The sequence below is a fragment of the Stigmatopora nigra genome, chromosome 22 (assembly GCF_051989575.1).
Source record: "Stigmatopora nigra isolate UIUO_SnigA chromosome 22, RoL_Snig_1.1, whole genome shotgun sequence".
In the NCBI taxonomy this organism is placed as follows: Eukaryota; Metazoa; Chordata; class Actinopteri; order Syngnathiformes; family Syngnathidae; genus Stigmatopora; species Stigmatopora nigra.
In genome coordinates this window covers 8,822,452-8,843,041 of record NC_135529.1, presented here as the reverse complement: position 1 = coordinate 8,843,041, position 20,590 = coordinate 8,822,452, and the positions used below count along the sequence as shown (strand labels likewise).

The window sequence follows — 20,590 nt, the reverse complement described above, 5'->3', positions numbered from 1 at the left end:
CTTATATTAGTCTTAGTTTTGAAGATATACATGAAAAATATAGCATATTTTGGGCTGTTTATGATAACTTGGCATAACTTGCCTTCGAATAAATCTCAGGGTGACATTTTAAGCTATTGTTGCCATCAAATTTGTTATTTGTGGTTATTAACATGATTCATTCCTTACTTCTTTCGATCTGATCAGATTTAAAATATGATCATCTTTGTCAGTGCCACTGTTACTTGTATTGGAGATGCACACCATGTCACATCACTGACTAAAAAGTCCAATAACCAAATCTCAGTCATTGTAAACCTATGACAGAAATGATGTTGGATTTTTGTCTAGTCTAATCAGAAAACTGACAATCGTCTAGTTATGTTAGAGTCATCCAAGACACTTTTTAGGTCATCATTTTTACGTCGTCATCAATGTTCCGCGTGTGTAATTGCGCACTACTCTCGTCTTCTTTGCGCAGCAGCAATCATAAAACGTGCAGTAAATAAAATCCGAACTTTTTTTTTACCCCTTTCCCCATGATGACGCCGTTTACACGGCAGCCAGTGGCATTAGCTCTGTCCACTCTTATCTTTTTTGTGTGTTTTACAGCATGTTTTTACATGAAAAATTAGAGGTAACATTGACATGCACCTGCTTATGACAGGTGATACTGGTGTGCCCATAGCGAGCAATGATGATATCGCTCACACTGGTACTCAGTGCGCTCAGGAAGGTTGTCTTTCTGCCCAGACCAACAAAAATTTAGAGGGGACATTGGTCGTCATCATCGTGGAAAACTGTTCCTCAACAAAATATGTTCTCCACCGTTAACGAAAACGACACTGTAGGCACAACTCACACTTTCTTCTAGTTCTGGGTCTCCTTATTGACCTGGTACTCTTCCTTTCCTCTTTTATCTTCCCCCCTTTTCTTCTTAACCCGTAAGATCAGGACAACTCATACCAGACATATGGAGGACTACGAAGTTCGATCAGCTGCCAGCATCCTGGCATCGGTGAAAGAACAGGAGGCCCGTTTTGAGCAGTTAACCCGAGCTCTTGAGGAGGAACGTCGCACACTTCAACTTGGTCGAGCCAATGCCACTCCCAACCCGCCCACCTGCCAACCCTTAGCATGGCAACAAGTGGTGATGCAGGTAAATGTGTGAGCATGCCAGCCCTTTCCTCCTTTGTCCGTTTCAACCACTACGTCTCTCAGACATTTCACTCTCCTACGCAGTCAATCCATCTGAACAAGGTTATTCCATATCAATATGTCAGGTCATCATTGGTTGGATTCCACCTGTTCAACCTCTGGCATTTTGAGACTTCTATTCACATTGCTTTAACCCTGTGCTTGGTATTCTGCAAAAATGCTTTTTTGAGGAAGAATGGTTCTGTGTTGCCTTGCTTCTTTTGACCGTTTTGGCAAAGCAAGTGCTTGGAATCTTTTCGGTCTCTGGTTTTTTATATTGTTTGGTTTAGGTGGTGATTGAATAAGGCTTTTAATCAAGATATATTGTAGCAGAAGGTCAGGTTCCTCTCATTTCTGACCTTAATTGCAGGAATGTAAACCTGTCCTTAATACATGACCAAGCCATCAGATTGGAAGTTGTTTTTGGCAGATCCTTGAAAATAGTTGACTTGGACTTAATTGTAAAAATATGTTATAAGGCAGGGGTGTCAAACTCCCTTTGTTCTGCGGGCCGAATACATCTTAATTTGAGATTAAGCAGTAAACTCATTGCAAAATGACAAAGAACTAACAATTAGCCCACTTTTTCCCCTTTGTATTAGTCACTAATACTAATAATTAGTGCAAAGAATGAGTAAATTATCAAAATGTTTATTAAAAGAATTTTCCTTTTACATTATGATCAATATATTATGAACAAGAGAATAACATAAGAACATAAATAAATGTCAATTCATGTTGTCTGCACGTACTAAAACAGTGTGCCCCTAGCGGATAATACCAGAACTACAAATTTTAAAGAAAATTCATTTTTTTTATACAATTCAGCTTTCTTCCCCGGGCCGTACCAAACCACCAGACGGGCCGGATCCGGCCCCCAGGCCGTATGTTTGACACCCCTGTTGTAAGGACTGTGCAGTTTATCCCCTTGTGAAGGATTTCCTGGTAAAGAAACTAGTGGATGAGATCTCACTCATTGAGGATGCTAAAATGTGCTTGGGTTATACCCCATTTTTACCCATATTACATTTTTTGAACAGCGTGTCAGTCTACACAAAAATGAACAAAAATCGAAAGCAATTTGTTTGTGCAGAACCTACAAAGCTCAGTTGCAGCACTTTTATTGGAGGTAAAAGTATAACAGAGCATTTACTATTGATGAAGTAAGACCTGCAGAAATGATTATACTTGCACTTGCCTAAGGTCATACTTTGTTAATGCTCAAGTTGCTAGTGTTAATCCTTCACTCGATATATATAGTTTCTTTGTAAAATTATCAATACTGCACTGTGTACTTAAGTGATCGAAGGGTAGACCTGAATACATTTAAACATTGCTAATTAATACACCAAAATTATAACAATGTTACAGACAAAAACATTTTTTTAGGCAGGCAAATTCCTTGATTACATTGAGTTTTTAAACATTTTTCTACTAAGGCAATCCCCTCTAAACTTTCCCAAAACTACAATACAACACAACAGTTTACCATCAATATTCACTGCATCCAATAACATGACAAAAGCATGAAAAATGCAAAGAATGTTATCCTCACAAGGGAGGTTTATTATTAATAGATCAAACCCATCCTCTTTCTCTTCTCATAATTCTGGTGAGTAGTCAGTGATAGTTTTTATTGCTCTGAAGTCCCAAATCCTTTTCCAAAACTGATAGATTTAACTTGGATTCAACTGGGTATTACTCACATCAATGATCATTTTAAATTCTGCTTACTTATAAAAAACAAAAAAACAAAAAAAGGGGGTTTCTCAACCACTTGAGAGGCTACACATTCTCAGTCAGTCTAATTTTAGTTTTTGGAAGTTGTACTATGTGTGGCATCATTCAGTTGCTGAAAATGAAAATTATACTCTAATACACAGGTGTCAAAGTGGCGGCCCGGGGGCCAAATCATGGCCCGTCGCATCATTTTATGCGGCCCGAGAAAGTAAATCATGAGTGCCGACTTTCTCTTTTAGGATCAAATTAAAATGAAGAGTATAATTGTATATTAAATTTCCTGATTTTCCCCCTTTTAAATCAATCATTGTAAATTTTTAATCATTTTTTCTGTGTTTTTAGTTCAAAAATATTTTTGTAAAATCTAAAAAAAATATATAAAAAAAGCTAAAATAAACATTGTTTTAGATCTAAAAAAACTGAATATTCCGGGCTTTTAATCCAGTTCTTTTAATCCATTCATAAAAAAAATCTAAATATTATATTGTTTTTTTTTTAACCTTTCCATTACAGTATCACTCATTATACACAGCATCTTTTCTGTTAACACAGTAATAACAAGTCCAACGAGGTGCTTCCAAACACCTCTGTCCCATATTTTTCATATTATTTTGAACATATTTATATTGCACTAGTCCCATTGTAAAACCAGTGTTTGTCTAATGTTCCTGCTAGACACTCCATTAGCGTCTACTAACCTGCTCATCAAAAGCAGCTCAGTGACACAGATCGAGTCTTCCTCCATTGACAGTCTTAGCATGCGACCATTCATAGCCAGACACCCTTTCTTCATTTGATATTGCGCTCGCCTTTCCAAATTGATTTTTGCCGGAAGGTTCACCATCTTCAAGGCTTTTGGAAGATCAAGTGACGTATTAAGCTCTATATATGAAGATAGTTAGACAGCCAGACCATCCCTCCTTGTCTGATGTAGAGAAGGTGACCTCATTTCACCAGACAGTTCGTCTCCCATCTCATATCAAACCCATTGATAAGAAAACAGAACCATTTCTAATGTCATGGTTATACTAAACTGTTAGTTCAGTTCTCCAACGTCATTATTCACCAGACTCGAGCCACTATGGAACCATATTGTGTTGTCTCAAAGCTGTGGGAAGTTTTCAAAGACTTTCCAGCTTTAGAAGGAGGGAACAGTGCAGCTTTTGATCAGCATTGCTGTCTGTGGTGAGGATATACAGACCCTACGATGGCACTGCAGCACTCAACCGAGAATCAGCCCCGTCGCCCTCCACCCGCTTTCATCTCTACACAGCCCCCAGCCCCGTCTAGGCACAATGCATACAAAGGGCTGAGGGTGATATAGTGACAGAAGATCTATCCTTCTACTGGCTGGGCCTGGGAGACCTTGTACCCTCATAAATCAGCTTCCTAACAATGAGCTTTAGTTTCCCTCTGCTTTCCTTTTCTATGCCCCCCTTCTATCTCTACCCAATGTTTTCCACTCACTGTGCCATCAGGAACCTTCTCGCCCTCCATAAATACCCTAATTACCTTAGTGTGAAAGTGGCTCTTTTGTTTACTTTTGCACCTCACACTGTTCCCAAGGTCCTCCTTTACCACTTTTTTTTTCTTGTACTGCTGTTATGTGGAGTAGCCGCTTGAGAATGCCAAGAATTTTGATGCTTGTTGTTCATGTAGCAAACACCTACTCAGGATTTGGACTTAACTGTAGCAAATCATCCTTGGGGGTAGATTTAAATGGATTTGAAAGAGGCTTAAGAATTCATGATTTTTTGGGGGGATGTTGGGAGAAACTGGAGTACCCGGAGAAAACCGACATAGGTACTAAAACAGGGGTGTCAGACTCGGGTTGGTTCGCGGGGTGCTTTAATGTCAACTTGATTTCATGTGGGTTGGACCATTTTATATATAATATTTAGATTTTTTTTTAAGAACTGGATTAAAAGCCTTAAATATTCAGTTTTTTATAGATCAAAAAACAATGTTTATTTTAGCTTTTTTTAATATATTTTTAGAATTTACAAAATGATTTTTGAACTAAAAACTGAAAAAAAATGATTAAAAAAGGACAATTATTGATTTAAAAGCAGGAAAATCAGGAAATGCAATATACATCTATACTCTTCCTTATAATTTGATCCTAAAACAAAAAGTAAGCACTCATGATTTTCTTTCCCGGGCCACATAAAATGATGCGGCGTGCCAGATTTGGGCCCCCGGGCCGCCACTTTGACACTTATGCTCTAAAAATAAAAATAAATGTTGAGGGTCGCCACTTTGACACTTATGCTCTAAAAATAAAATAAATGTTGAATACTGCTGGCATTTTGAAAGAAAACAATATACTATCCAAATTTGCTCTTATTTTGGGAGTTTAAGGGGAACTTTTCAGACTCCTTAACACATTTTTGACCAATTTGAAAAGCCTGAGTCCTCCCATGTGGCCTTGAAAATCTAACAGGCCGACATTGAACATAATCTCAAATGTCCCATTGCAGTTTTTAATTATCACAAGGAAAAACTGGTCTGAAGAACAGACAGTTACTGTGAAATCTTAAAATGTCCACCCACTACAAGGAATTATGTCAATTTTATGAACAAAATACTATATAGAATCACTTTATCAGTGAAAACAGTGATCCAATTATCAAAACAAAGCGGTGAAGCTACTTTGATGGACAGTTTCAGGTATGGAAGACTGTTTTCAATTAGTCTGTTTGTCAAAAATGTTAAATGGGGCCAGCCTTTGCCATGTTTGGTTATCCTGCTGGACATTTGGACAGGTCGCATTCCATTTTATTTCAAACATATGCGCTACATTTTAGCTTCTGTCTCGAAAGATGGAGATTAAATGTATGTTTGGACTACATTGGCCTTCTTCAAGTATCTTTCGGAAGGAATGCTAGCAACTAAAAGTGTCAGTTTATCTATGGAAAGAGGATTTAAAGTGACAAAAATTGGGGCAGCTTCCATATACTCTTCTGAGTGCTTTTAAGGGAACTTAATGCTTTATTGGATTGTGATCAAATAGCAGGGACTTGGACCAGGGCAGACATTAAATCCTTTCGTGAGATGATTCGAAGAATTAAGGGTTCGAAGACCCAAGAGGGGAATAGAAATAGCTAATAATACAAAAGGTATTTCCATTCAAGCTGTTTTTTCTTTATGTTTGTGTCAATTACAGAGATTTGTATTTTAACCGCAGGGTCAAACCCTTAAATCTCCTTGTGTCTGCCAAATTGAGGTGTAAAATATTTTTTTATCTTGAGTTTCTGTGAAAAAGTTAGCAGTGTGATTCAGAGAAAATCCCAATTTTATATTTGCATATTTTTTTTGCCTTGTCTCATTCTTTTGTCGCATTAGCCTGTTTCTATGGTCAACATTCAAACATTCTTTTAGATCTATAAAAAAACCCTGAATATTAAGGGCTTTTAATCCAGTTCTTTTAATCCATGTATTTAAAAAAAACTAAATATTATATCTAAAATGGTTTGGCCCACATCAAATCGAGTTTTTTTCTGCACTCTCCAGAATTATTGTAAAATAAAATAAAATAAAACATCCTAAATTGAATAAAAGTGAACATAAAAGCCATTTCTTTGTTAAGTATTGCGGGTCAACTTTCTCAATTGATCACATCCCAAATAACAATATTGGTGTATTTTGAAAGATACTAGTTTTGTCGGTGCAGGTATTTATTTTCAAAATACGACACAAAGCATTCATACATCTTTTTTTAATTGATCGCATAACCCTATAAACATTAAACATTTAAAACAGGTACACTAACACGTACAAAGATTTACACTTTACTTGACTGGCTACAGTTTATGAGTTCTGGCTTTGCCTTTGGCTGAAGCAGACTACAAAACCCAGCATAGTGAATGTCACACACAGTTTTTTTTAGTTTTTTTTATGTCACACACAAAACATTCTTAAGCCATTTGTTCATGCTGGAGCCAGAAGGTGTTTGTAAGTTGGAGGATGAAGTAAAAGAATAAGGACTTGGCATGTGTAGTGTCTGGTTTTGTAGGGAGACACAGTTAAGGTGTAGAATGCGTGAAAAAGCAGCGACTTATCCAACTTTCTTGTTTCTCCGAGCATTTTGTTTCAGCTTGATCTTTTGAATGTAGCAGATTAAAGCAGACACGGTGACTACATTTATCTCTCTTTGCTTTAAAAAGTGCCATTAGTATCAGGATTCCATAATTGAACCATGTTTTTATATGCAAATGAGGGGTGGTGGGGGTCTCTAGCTTGAAATATTTCATTTGATATTGAGGTTCTATCGTTGTTTCTGTAACAAGGACATTTTTTTTTGTTCATCAAGGGTCAGTGGTTTGGTAGTGTATTCTTACCACTGTACTTTAGCGATATAAAACAAAGTAAGATGTGTTATTTTATTAAGAATAATACATAGCTTTAAAAGTTAAGTTGTTGTTGTCTGTTGTTAAAGGTGCTCGGACGTTTGGTCGCCGGTCTTTTGGTCCCTTTTGGTCGCCGATCAAATGTACTTAGATATTAAACAGTACCTAGATATTAAACTCTCTCTTATAGATATTATACTCTCTCTTAGATATTAAGCTCTCTCTTAGATATTAAGCTCTCTCTTGTAGATATTATACTCTCTCTTAGATATTAAACTCTGTCTTAGATATTAAACTCTCTCTAAGATATTAAACTCTCTCTAATATATTGAACTCTCCCATGAACATAATTTTGAGAGCTGGTTTTAAACGTCCGGCGACCAAACGTCCGGCGACCAAACGTCCGGCGACCAAACGTCCGGCGACCAATTGTCCGGCGACCAATTGTCTGGCGACCAATTGTCTGGCGACCAAAGGTCCGGCGACCAAACGTCCCGACGACCAAACGTCCGGCGACCAAACGTCCGGCGACCAAACGTCCGGCGACCAAACGTCCCGGCGACCAAACGTCCAGTCACGGTTGTTAAAGCTCTTAATTTTATTCTGCACTAAAAACAGTTCAATTTCCAATTCATTTACGACACTCAAAAGTGTAACAGGTTTCGAACTGCAGTTACGGAACATAATGAAAAACCAAATTACCTCAATCTTATCATTGAAAGATATCGAGTTGAAACAAATGCATACTAAATGCTCATGTTTGGAGGTATTGTGCACCCAAGTCGATCTGAATTCAGCGATGCATGCTGGGCCGACTCTTTCATTAAGAACAACTGAATTTGCAACAAGGAGATGAAACGCCACTGGCGAGCAAGTGGAATGCTAAACCTAAGGCATTTCCTCTCTGCTTGGTATTTCTCCGTTCTCTGTTTATTTTAAGTTCAGCCATCCCTTTTCAGCCTTTTCCCGGCTGGCCAAAACGTCTCAAAGTTCCCGGTTAAGCTTTCATCGACGTTATTAGATTAACATTCCACCGTAGTGGCGGACATAGTACTTGATAGCCGAGTGTGAATTCTTTCACGTACGTCCCACCCCTTCCCTTTACATCCAGAGCAGTGAGGGGAACGGGACAAAGAGGGGAGAGAGAGAAAAGAAGCTGCCTGTGTCCATGTGTATTTAGGGTGCAAAAATTTGCAGAGTATGAGCTTGCCTTTGACTCAATGGGGGCAACTTTTGTTTTGTGTGTCTGAGACCCCCACCCTCTTTTTTTCCTCTTTTTTTTCTCTTCGCCTTTCTCTGTCTGTGCCAAAAAAAGGGGGAGGTGTTTTTTGGGGTGAGAGACAGATGCAGCTGGGGTGCAGAGAAGTCCCTTTTCCGACTCATAGACTGTAAAAAAAATAACATTTTAAATGTTTTTTAAAAAGGTGGCCGGACTTTTGGTGACATCACTAAGACCCTTTTGGCATTTGCGAGCTATTTCGCAGTGTTTAAATCAGGTTATTGGTTTTTAATCTGTATTTGGATACATGGAAGAAAAATAGAAATACATTGCATTATCATTTTGGCATGACTCAGCTTTATTGTGGTGGTAAAATTGCAAAGTTGTTTTTGGATTCCATTCAAAATGCTTTTTTCTGAAGGTGTATACAGTAAATTGGTGGTCCTGCCAGGTTTATTAACATTTATTTAGCTTGATTTTGTTGCCTTTTTGTCCTGCCCTGCCAAGAATAGCCAGAAAGTGTGTATAATTGACAAAGATATACAGATATACGACACGGTGTACTCTTTTTACCCTCCTTTTCTTTGGCCCCTGTGGTTTTTGTGATGTGTGTGTGTGTGTGTGTGTGTGTGTGTGTGTGTGTGTGTGTGTGTGTGTGTGTGTGTGTGTGTGTGTTTGTGTGTGTGTGTGTGTGTGTGTGTGTGTGTGTGTGTGTTGTCATGTGTGCTCAAAGTGGTGCTTCAGGCATTATTGACTTGGACGCTTTAGAGAGTAAAAGTCCAATATTTGTCTAACACACTTTATTATATCCATTTCATATACATAAGTGTAGTATCATCTCTTCAAGGATTTTGCTACCCGTCTAAAAAAGTCAATTGCAATGGATATTTCTTAATATAAACTGCCTTTTAAAGGAATATTCCTTTCAAAATAAGAGAACCATAAAGCCTAATATATGCCCGTTTAATAGTTCAATTAATTGCATGTAGGGATGGAAACAATAACATTGAAATTCATATAATTGAGGAAAATGTATAAAAACCTGAATTAGTATACTCCTACTTACAAAACTTCATTAAAATACAACAAAAACTTCATAAAACATGATTCAGTTTCCATGATCCTGATTTATAGTGATATTTTTATACTTTTGAAAAATATTTTTGTGTGATCCATTTCTCTTGTTTTTTTTGTCAAGATACTATGTTTTTCTTCATCCTAACTGAGATTTGCGGGGGTGCTGGAGCCTCTCCCAGTTAAATATGGGCAGGAAGTAGGCTACTCCCTAAAAGGGTTGCCAGCAAATCCCTAAGCGCATATAGAAAACAACCTCACACACTATAGACAACTTTGGGTGTCCAAAGAACATACCATGCATGTTTTTGGGATGTGGAAAGAAACCACAATACCCAGAGAAACCCCACGCAGTTACGGGGAGAGCATGCAAACACCACACAGGAAGGCTGGAGTCGGGGATTGAACCCTTGAGCTCATAACTGTAAAATATTATTTAAGGCACTGGTGTCAAAGTGGCGGCCCGGGGGCCAAATCTGGCCCGCCGCATCATTTTGTGTGGCCCGGGAAAGTGTCGACTTTCTGTTTTAGGATAAAATTAAAATGAAGCGTATAGATGTATATTACATTTTTTCACCTTTTAAAGAAATAATTGTCGTTTTTTAATCAATTTTTCTGTTTTCAGTTCAAAAATCATTTTGTAAAATCTAAAAATATATAAAAAAGCTAAAATAAACATTGTTTTAGATCTATAAAACGGAATATTCAGGGCTTTTAATCCAGTTCTTTTAATCCATTTATTAAAAAAAATCTTAATATTATATCAAAAATGGTCCCACTTCAAATCAAGTTGACGTTAAAGCGGCCCGTGAACCAACCCGAATATGACACCCTTGATTTAAGGTCTATTTAAATAAGGCACTCCTGTTCTGCAGTTTTTCCACTGATCTATTGTAAGTAATATTATTTTACATTTTTGTAAATATAGTATACTTTTTATTTCAGTGAAAGAGTGTGAGTGAAGTGTGTATATGAAATTAATGTTCAGTTGGAGTAATCCTTCCCAATACATGAATATTTTTCTTCTTAAATAGCATAATGTATATGCCATCGACCTGCAAAATTACAGACGCAGCAGTCCGGCTTTTACTTTGAAAGACAACCTTACACTTCTGGTTTAGTTCGTGGTAACGTCATTGAACTTGACGCGATCAGTCGAGGATGGCTGGCCGCTTTTGAGCAGCAAACCTCTGAGCTCTCAGAGGGAAAACTCAACGTAAATACTCCAGGATAAGCCAAGGGCACAAGCGGAGGAAAGGAGGGAAAGGCATAACTTTTCCGACTACTGGAAATCGCCACCAGACATATTTTATCCGGCGCGATAGGGAGGGGGTTCCATTTTGGGGAGCCAAGTGAGGAAATTTGGAGAATGCCTGCTGAAGTGAAACAGGTTCGTATTGATGCCTCTTCTCTTACTCTCAATGTGGATTTTTATTGTTTTCCTTTCTTTTTCTTCATATCTTTTATATACATGTCGTTTTTAAAGCAGATCCTTTTGTGTTTTGTTTAATTGCTGCTTTACGAGATGTCATTTGGGGGCGACGGTGCGCGCGCGTGCGTGTGTGCGTGTGCACGTGGGTCTCTCCTTGATTGACGTGTCCCGCCCCCTTAAAATACCTCACTCAGGATGACATCAGGTGAAATAATGCCATTTTTTTTACTGAATTCTTCAACTATTTGAGCTTTTATAGTGCTGCACAGTTGTGTAGGCGCGTGTACGTCTGCAGGACTTGGACTTGTGGGACTGTTAACAAGATCCAAGTCCAAAAATTGTGGACATAGGATGGGACAACCACAAAGTTTTATTCTCTGATCACCGCCTGAGTGAATTTTAAGCAACGGGTTGTTCTGACTATTGTGTGAAAGGCATGACATTAAACTCTTTTGTCTTTTCTCGCATAGAAACCACTGGAATGTGCTCGCAAGTATTTGTGTGTACCAGGGCATGATCTGCATATATTATTGAGTATTTTTCCGTCAAGCTTGGCAGCTCGTTCGAGTGAAAAAAGACAAGAAAGTGAAGGATTCCATAAAGCCAACATCTCATAAACTGGTGGTTACAGTAGTTAACCCATGAAAGGCATAGCTGTCCAATCCATTTGAACTAAGAAGTTTGATTGGCTGTGTTTGAACCAATTTTGCTACTTCAAATGTGAGGAAAAAATGTAAATTGACGCTAGCCAGGGGTTTCAAACTCTTTTTTTTATCACGGGCCACGTGGTAGTTTCAATTACATCTAGAGGGCGGTTATATCTTCCAACTAGGCTGCCAAAATTAATCAATTAATAAATTGACAGCTTTCTCGATCATGCTAATCGATAGATCATTTTTGGACATTAAAATTAGAACAAATTGTTTGCAATTATTGATTTAAAATGAGGAAATACGGGAAATAATGTACAATCATTTGAATTTCATCATAAAACAGAAAGTTAGCACTTTTTTGGGCCACACAAAATGATGTGGCGGGCCAAATTTAGCCCGCGACCCGCCACTTTGACACCAAGACGAATACAAACAGCCACACAATTGTATCATCCTCAATGGCACTTAACTAACATGTTAGGAGTTTAATCCAATGTAAATAAATGTTACTGAATAGCTATTTCTAAGCAATGGATGCTGTAAATACTCCTGTATTTTTCCCATCACTGGTTGTGATAACTCTGAAGGTTCTAAGTGCAATGTTAGTGCTGATAGATTCTATCCAGGCTTGTGTATGAAGGGTTACCACTTGTCTATCTACCTATCTTGAATGTAGTATGTGTGGCGGAATGTGTATCAACGACGCAAGAATATGCCCTTGCCATGTTTTTTTTCTCCTTAAATGGATCAGGGAGGTGAAGGATGGACCTTGCATTAGTGACCTCTACAAGGCCAGAGATGGTTGGCATACTTTAGGCGAGGCCGGCATCACGGCTTGACCTTTTCAACTTGGAGAATATGAACACCTGCTATACATTGCTTCGTTTTCTTTTCACGCACACAACATAATTTGGTTGTATTTTTAGGCTTGATTGTAGAGCAAAACAATGAAGTCTAACTCCTCACAGCTGTCATTTTAATCTTCATAACTTGTGGTCAAAATTAATTGGATGGATGACAAGAATAAGACGGGAAAATATTCTAACTAGAATCTTTGTAAGGAAGAGTGGAAGAGACTAACATTTGGCAAAATATATGAAGAGACGCATGTAAACACATGATTTAACAACTTAAAATGATGCATTTAGAGAATTTAATTTTCTTAGGGCCCAAAATGAAAAGTTAAGAATAAAGTACCGTATTTTCAGGACTATAAGGCGCACTACATTATAAGGCGCACCGTCAATGAATGACACATTTTATTTTTTTTCCATATATAAAGCACACTGGTTTATAAGGCGCACTGTCTATTTTGGAGAAAATTTAAGACTTAAGTGCGCCTTATAGTCGTGAAAATACGGTAACTTTAAGCACACTTGAAAACCGAGAACACCTGGATGACCAATGGCAGTCAAAGGCACAAAAAAGCTGTTTTGTAACTTAATTTTTTTGCTATCTCGGATAGAAAATTTTCTCAACAAGGCTTTTTGTAGCCCGACTATTTTGTTAGTAAAGGTAACGCCATATTATGTTTTTATTTTTTGACACCTACAGATCAGCATTGAGTACTACAGACATTACTACAGACATTACTACATGCGTATTTTCACGATTATAAGGCACACTTAAAAGTCTTAAATTTTCTCCAAAATAGACAGGGCGCCTTATAATCCAGTGCGCCTTATATAAGGAAAAAAATTAAAATGTGTCATTCATTGATGGTGCGCCTTATAATGTGGTGCGCCTTATAGTTGTGAAAATACGGAATACTCAAGCTGGAGGTTCTGAATGTAACTGTAAAATATTTTTAGCTCATTTAATATTTCTGCATACCGTCCCAATTACTTGGGAAACGTACAGCAGACCATGTCGGAGTTAAATTTAATCCGTTTGATAACTTTACACCCGAAGAGCAAAATGGCAAAGGCCTCCGAATTCAGAAGCTTTGCCCATAGTCTCATCTCATCATAAAATATAGAAAAATAGATATGTCACCAAAGGGAAATGAAAACATTATCAATAATCTAGTAGTTGCCATCTTTCAAAAGTCTATCCAAAAGCAGGCGGGATTTTTTTATCTTTAGCAAGTTGGGCCCATCTGAATTGTAAAATAATTCTTGGTAATTATCAGTCTGCCACTTTTTTAACAGGATTTTTTTAATGGATCATTTTAGCGTTTGTGGCATTCTGCGGGTCGTCTTCAGAATAAATCAAAAAGTTGTATGGCAGTGTTTGATATGATGGCCGACTCCTTTTTATCTAGTTTTTTTCCTCACCCTCTGTGAATCAATATTTGTAGATATGTAGGACTTGAGAAATAGCTTTGTTTTGGGGTCGTAAAGAATAATGACATAATGACTCGGACTGGTAGAGTATGAACACAAACTAGCTGGGGAAAATGCTTTAATGGAAGGTCACAATTGATGAAGAGCCAGCAGCAAATGCTGGTATTTTGTTTTGGAGTGTGGGTCTTGTTGGACATACAATTGGATGGTGTTAGGTCATACCAGATGGCAGGATCTCGATACTGGCCATGTTTACTGCAGAAGGCTTTTGTTTGGTCTTGGTGTATCCCACATTATTCATAAATATGTTGTTAAAGATTGTTTTATCAATGGGTGTAAGGGGAAATATCATTATTGTTGTTTTTAGTGTGCATAATGGAGTAGTATGTTTTTAAATAGTAAAATAACCTCCCAGCAATTATTCAGTAATTATATTGACATTAATTATTTTTCAGTTGTTGTGATGTTATTTCTTTTTCATCTGAAAAGGTCTGTATTTTGTTTTTTTGTAGGAAAAGGGGTAGAAAAAATCTAAAAATAAATTAAGGCTATTTTTAATCAGTCAGTTATAGTAAATTTAACAGTTTTTGTTCAATGTGTTTGAATCTATGACACCTGATCATGAGTATATGGTCTATTAATATCAACTACCATATTTTCACAACTATAAGGCGCACTTAAAAGTTCAATTTTCTCCAAAATAGACGGGGCGCCTTATAATAGTGTGCTTTATATATGGAAAAAAATTAAAATGTGTCATTCATTGAGAGTGCGCCTTATAGTCCTGAAAATACGGTACTATAACAATTACATTTACAATGCCTTGTATTTTTTACACCTGCATTAGGATGTTCCATTCATATATGATTTATATTCAAAAGGCAGCCCTAACAAATAAATTTTTAAAAGAAAACTCAACCCCATATAAATAAACAGTGCAATATAGTATATTCAAGATGTGTATTACTCGAAAAAACCCCTCTGCTTTTTGGATTTTTTGGTGTCTCTGTTATCTGTGGCTCACGAGCAGGTGTTCTTTCACCTCCCCTCCCCCTTTTTTCGCACCCCCCTTTAACTCCGTCCTGAGTCACTGCTGGCTCCCGTCTCCACTAATGCAGCCTCAAAATTGTTCCTTCACCGTTTGCTCACTGTCGGATATAATGATTCCATGTCTTCCTTTTTCTTGCGCTGATGAAATTAAAGTCATTTAGACGCAGTATGTTGGGAAGCTGAAGAGATGCTGACACGAAGCCATGTAGTGTTTTGACAAGAGAAGTAGTGCAATAATGAGGTGGTAGTCTTATTATTATGCTAGAGCTGCAGTTTCTCTTTGCATATTCAGGGCCTTTTTATTTTGTGCAGCTGCATTCATTCCTCATCACATTGTGCCTGATAACACCATTACTTGCCCCTACTAGTTTGTAACAAGGGCTTTGCAATGAGTCAATCACATTTAATTATACAGCCTTTAATCACATGGGCGTCTCAAGTGTTTCATAGCCCCAGAGTTGGCGGAAAAAAATAAAAAATCAACTTCCCTTGATATAAACCCTCCAAGGAAATATCCTAAAAGCCCATTGGATGAAAATTTAAAAAACCTTGGATAGGTTAGAGGGAATTCCAAGTAGGCTACATTGATCTTATGGAAGATCTAAAACAGGGGTGTCAAACGTACGGCCCGCGGGCCGGATCCGGCCCGTCTGGTGGTTTGGTACGGCCCGGGGAAGAAAGCTGCATTGTATAAAAAAAATATGAATTTTCTTTTAAATTTGTAGTTCTTGTATTATCCGCTAGGGGTGCAGTGTTTTAGTACGTGCAAACATGAATTGACATTTATGTTCTTATGTTATTCTCTTGTTCATAATATATTGTTCATAATGTAAAAGTAAATTTCTTTTATTAAACATTTTGATAATTTACTCATTCTTTGCACTAATTATTAGTATTAGTGACTAATACAAAGGAAAAAAAGTGGGCTTATTGTTAGTTCTATGTCATTTTGCAATGAGTTTACTGGTCCGGCCCACTTGATCTCAAATTAAGTTGTATTCGGCCCGCAGACCAAAGGGAGTTTGACTCCCCTGGGTTAGAGGGAATTCCAAGTACGCGACATTGATCTTATGGAAGATCTAAAACAACATGGAAGTCAATCTGACAATATTTAATTCGGCTTTAAGCTTTGATATATCTGGTAATCAATTTATAAATAAGGATTTGGTCTGGGTAGCCGTGTAATTCTTTGCTGTAACTTTCTAGATATAACATACAAACCCTGACCTAAATTTGAACCGATGCTTTATAACAAATATCGCAAGCCGTGTGACCTCTGCCCTGACAAATGTTCTCCGGGAGGAAAGGGCCAAAGAATCCCATAGACACACATTAAAAGTGTAATAGGAGCCATCACGAGCCACAAAGGGGAAAACTAATATCTTGTCCTACCTTTCGACTTCTAGTCTTGTGCAATAGTGTCCTTCATAATAGTTCTACATATAACCAAATCATTAAACTGGTTTTTCAATAGATAATATGGCTAAAAGTGTAAATTATTAATGGAGCTCTGAAAGCAGTGTCTGCAAATGTAATGATCATAGTTTTTTGGTCTTTTGCATCCCTTTTTGAGATCAATTTGTTGAATAATTTCCTTGATCTTCATGTCACTTCTTACTGTGATCACAACCTTCCGTTTGGTTCTACTTTTAGGGGTCTGGCTTCTGGCATTTTATCTTATAGCTCATATATACACCACCCCCATTTATTCTGCATCTTGGGACCTCTTCAAGAGGCCCTTCAGGGGAAGGTCAGACTTTTTATGAAGCGTCTCTCAAGCAGAAAAACAATCATATCCCTCCGTTTCCCCCCTTTCTTTCTTTTCCATTCAAAGTATGAGGCAGTAGGCAGTATATGTAGGCTAATGTCGGGGCCTGGGGAAAGCATGTCCCTGGCTTCACTTGCGTGTTTCGTGGAGAACTTTCTTTTGAAGGATTAGCCTACTTCCTGCTGCTAGAAACTGTTGGGATGTCAGCGAGAGCATCGATCTGCCATCATGGAACCATCTGTCTCTGACTGCCTTTTGGGATTAATGATTCCCTCTGACAGCTCTTTAGTAGGCCTCTTTTAGAGGTGGCTGGCCATTAAGATTACGCTGACATGTGGCAGTGCGAGGACTTGGCACGATATATTGTTTAATTCCTTAGATGCGAGTCATTACAATCATACAAAGTAGAACTTAACACAGTAGTAGGATATGTAGACTGATGAGGTGTATATTTTAATTGGATTATGATTCAGTACCATTTTTGAACCTTATTTGGGGTTAATATAGACAGAAAAAGTTTAATACTGTGGTATCTCTACTTAGAAAATGAATTGGTTCCAGAATTGGGATTTTGGATCTTGTTTTCATATATTAGAACAGTAATTTGTACATTAAATGATGTTGTAACTTGAAAATGTTGTATGTAGAACAATTCATAAGTAGAGGTACCACAGTATTTCAGTTTGTTTTTTCAGTAGTCTGTTTTTTTTTTTTACTGAAGATGGCCATTATTGACCTGCAAGTAGTTGAAGAACTCAAAGGTCTGGCAACTGATTAAAACACTGTTCTAAAACTTACAACAGTTGTTCTTATTGCTGATGGCTCAAATCCAGAAAGTAAAATAAAACGGAGCACTATAGAGGTAAAAAAAAAATGAAAGTCCAAACCACTGTAAGTTGACCGACTTTGGCTCGACGACAACCCTTCGCTACTCGCAGCGTCTGCTGTAGCAGCTGCAGCCGCACACAAACATTATGCTAACCAGAAGCGAGAGTTCAGCCAAAACCAGGGCGAGAACGCCCCAAAATGGAAAGACAAATGTCTTCCATGCATTCTTTGTGTTGCCAACTCGCTATGCAGACAACCATTTGTAGAGTTTAATGAAGGCATTTAGACGATCAGTAGTGGCTGTCATATGTCATTACATGGGATGGCACAGTCTTGTTTCTCATCTTCTATTGGATATGCACTCTTTCCACATTCCCAGAGGAGATACTCGTGAACAATGGAATGATGCGCTTGTTCTCACATTCCATGGACTCCTTTTGAGCTCTCCAGCGAGTCTTCACTGCATATGTGGCCGTGACTACATAATAACTAGTGGGGGTCGATATATAAATAAATGGAATAGCATCTTGTCCCATAACACTCTTGATGTAAAAATTGTTTGCTTGAAAGTGAAGCGTGTCAACCTCAGCCACAAAAACGGTGGGGAATGGGGTAGACATTTTGTTTTGTGGTTACTATCCAGTGTATAGGGGTTGGATTATTACGTTCAACAACACTTGGGCCAAAATGTATTTATTTTGTTTTTAAACATGTCATCATTCTAGCATTTTTTGGGGGGATTTTCATATGAAATCATGGCAAAACTGACTGGTCAATGTAATTAATTTAACTGTTATTGATTATCTTAGTACAAATAATAAATGACCTGATGTGAAGGCTGGAAAATTGATTTTTTTTAAGGATTTAAGGTTTTGCCTAGTGTGACAAATCTTGGCTTTAACCAGACTATCCTCTAAGAATCTTATTGAAAAGCATAACGACCTACTAATGAATAAAAACAAAATATCAGTTGTATTAGGTCCAAACTTTTCTGAAATAAATGATTTTTGTAGTTTTGGATGTATTGCTTTAGTGTTGCAGATTTTTCATTGACAAATAATTTGCATAGTTGCAAAAATTGCTAGTTATTTCTCTGAAATATGTTTATACAAGCATGGACAGAGACTTGCACATTGTACTGGAGGGTTGACCTTCAAAAGAAAAGCTTTTTTTTATTGTTATTGTTGTTGCCACATTGTAATGTGAAAATTACTGTGGGTCTGTGCAAAGAGTCATCTGGAACAACATTGCCTTCCACAAAGCCAAATCAAAAGTTTACGGGCAGCAGGCTGGCATAATGTCTGTAGCCTTCTAACTTTGAACTGCCACTCTCATAAATGACTACTGTGTGACCTACTATGCAATGAATTATTCTGTTCATCATGCTATTTATCTTCAATTGTGAACATTGCACCATTTCTACTGGAACTTCTTCTCCCTACTTTGGATACCCTACTTTTTCTATCTGTTTAAATTTCACAGATCATGGCGATGTCAACATATCAGTCAGTGGATCATTTTTATCATTTCAAAGTGAGTCATGCATAATAATCCAGTGCAAAAGTGTGCGGAACTCAAAGTTGATGATGTAAACGTTTTTTTATTTTTTATTATCGGGTGTTAGTACTTGGCATAGACAATGTGATTGCTTGGCTCTTTTTTTCCCAACTTTGCCAGTGGCTGAACTAGTTTTGTGTAAAGATGTCAGTTTTGCAGCTTCCATTGACTTAAGTGTGAGAAAGGAAGTGAAACAAAACATGCTAATGGAACAGCACCCGGCTAAATAAATATGTTGTTCTTTTGGATATGAAAAAGAATGATTTATGTACGTTGTTTGTCGATTTACAGCTCCTCCAATAAGTTGTCCAATCAATAATATTTGGCTTCACTTTGCATAAAAATATTAAATGTTTATTTGGTCCTGATTTCGCTTCTGGAATACTGCTGTACTATTGTTATTCCAGTTTACCGTAGTCGCATGTTTCCACTGTCAATCTAGATTTAGAGTACAGATTATTAGCATTTACTTACTGATGGTCAGAAATACTTTTTTTCAATCCATGAATTTGCAAGCGTGCCAACCATAATCATAAAAAAATAGTACTTTTTTTTGCTAAATCTGAAAATCTTGTACTCGTCTCAGATTGTTTGATTTTTATACGATAATTTTGCAAGGATGGTGCTCCATTGACATTTCCGCTGGAGTTGTTTGAGTCCTATGATTTAATATGACAGGCATGTCATTCAGCTTGTGACAGAGTAATTTCTCAGAAGTTGTGACATTTCATTCAAGCTGTATGTCACTCTATTAATTTCTTTTGACACCACAGATACATAATCTAGTTGCTTTGCCCAGTGTGGATCATTGTTGATGCTTCCACGTTGTATAAACTATGTAAATATGACCTGTTCCAATCCTCTTTGGTATTGTTATGCATTTACCCAGGAAATTGATCTTTTATAAGTTACCGTAAGGGCGAACCTTTCCTGGAAAACTACAGAAATTAAGGTGACAATTGCACTCATTGCTCATTGGTTTCTTTGTGGACTGATTTGTCAATGCTTCTGTGGTTTCATTGAATGTATCCAATGGCTGACTCATTGTGTTTTTTCTCATAGGTGCAGAGAATATAGGCTTTTTTTTGTAAGTCTGCACCTACTGGTGCATAAATGAGCTCAAATGAGTTAAGATTCACCTAATGGTGACCCATTCCTGTCTTACTTTGGTAGTCCGGTAGGTGCGATTGCGTCATTTAATGAGCAGATGAGGAAACCACTCAGTGGTTGGTATGAAAGAATTCTGAAAGTGTTGGCATTTTTGCAAGGGAGGAAGTAATGGAACATAATAATGGGAATGTCACCACCGTGTCATCATCATGCATGGCTCGGGATTCCACAGCATTGGGCTGTAATCCCCAGAACATGTTTACAGCCTTTGTTGAGCTGCAAAAATAGCAACAAAGTATTTGTCTCAGATGGCTATGTGAAAGTTTTTGCATATTTTAGCTCACTTTTT

General features: G+C 37.5%; 1 protein-coding gene across 10 annotated transcripts in view; it reads left to right on the top strand.

The window, feature by feature from the left end:
* The window catches only part of LOC144215339 (splicing regulator ARVCF-like), a 109,204-nt gene that overhangs the window by 38,555 nt on the left and 50,059 nt on the right, over positions 1 to 20,590 (top strand). For 6 of the 10 annotated variants that reach the window (XM_077744197.1, XM_077744196.1, XM_077744194.1 and 3 more), the window contains one exon: positions 929 to 1,138. The exons of 2 other annotated variants lie outside the window; for them this stretch is intronic. In XM_077744197.1, coding sequence (XP_077600323.1) covers positions 953 to 1,138 — 186 coding nt within the window. In that variant the 5' untranslated portion in view covers positions 929 to 952. Of the gene's footprint in view, positions 1 to 928; positions 1,139 to 10,709; positions 10,949 to 20,590 lie in introns of those variants that run through there. 2 more of the 10 variants (XM_077744193.1, XM_077744199.1) reach the window with 2 other exon arrangements.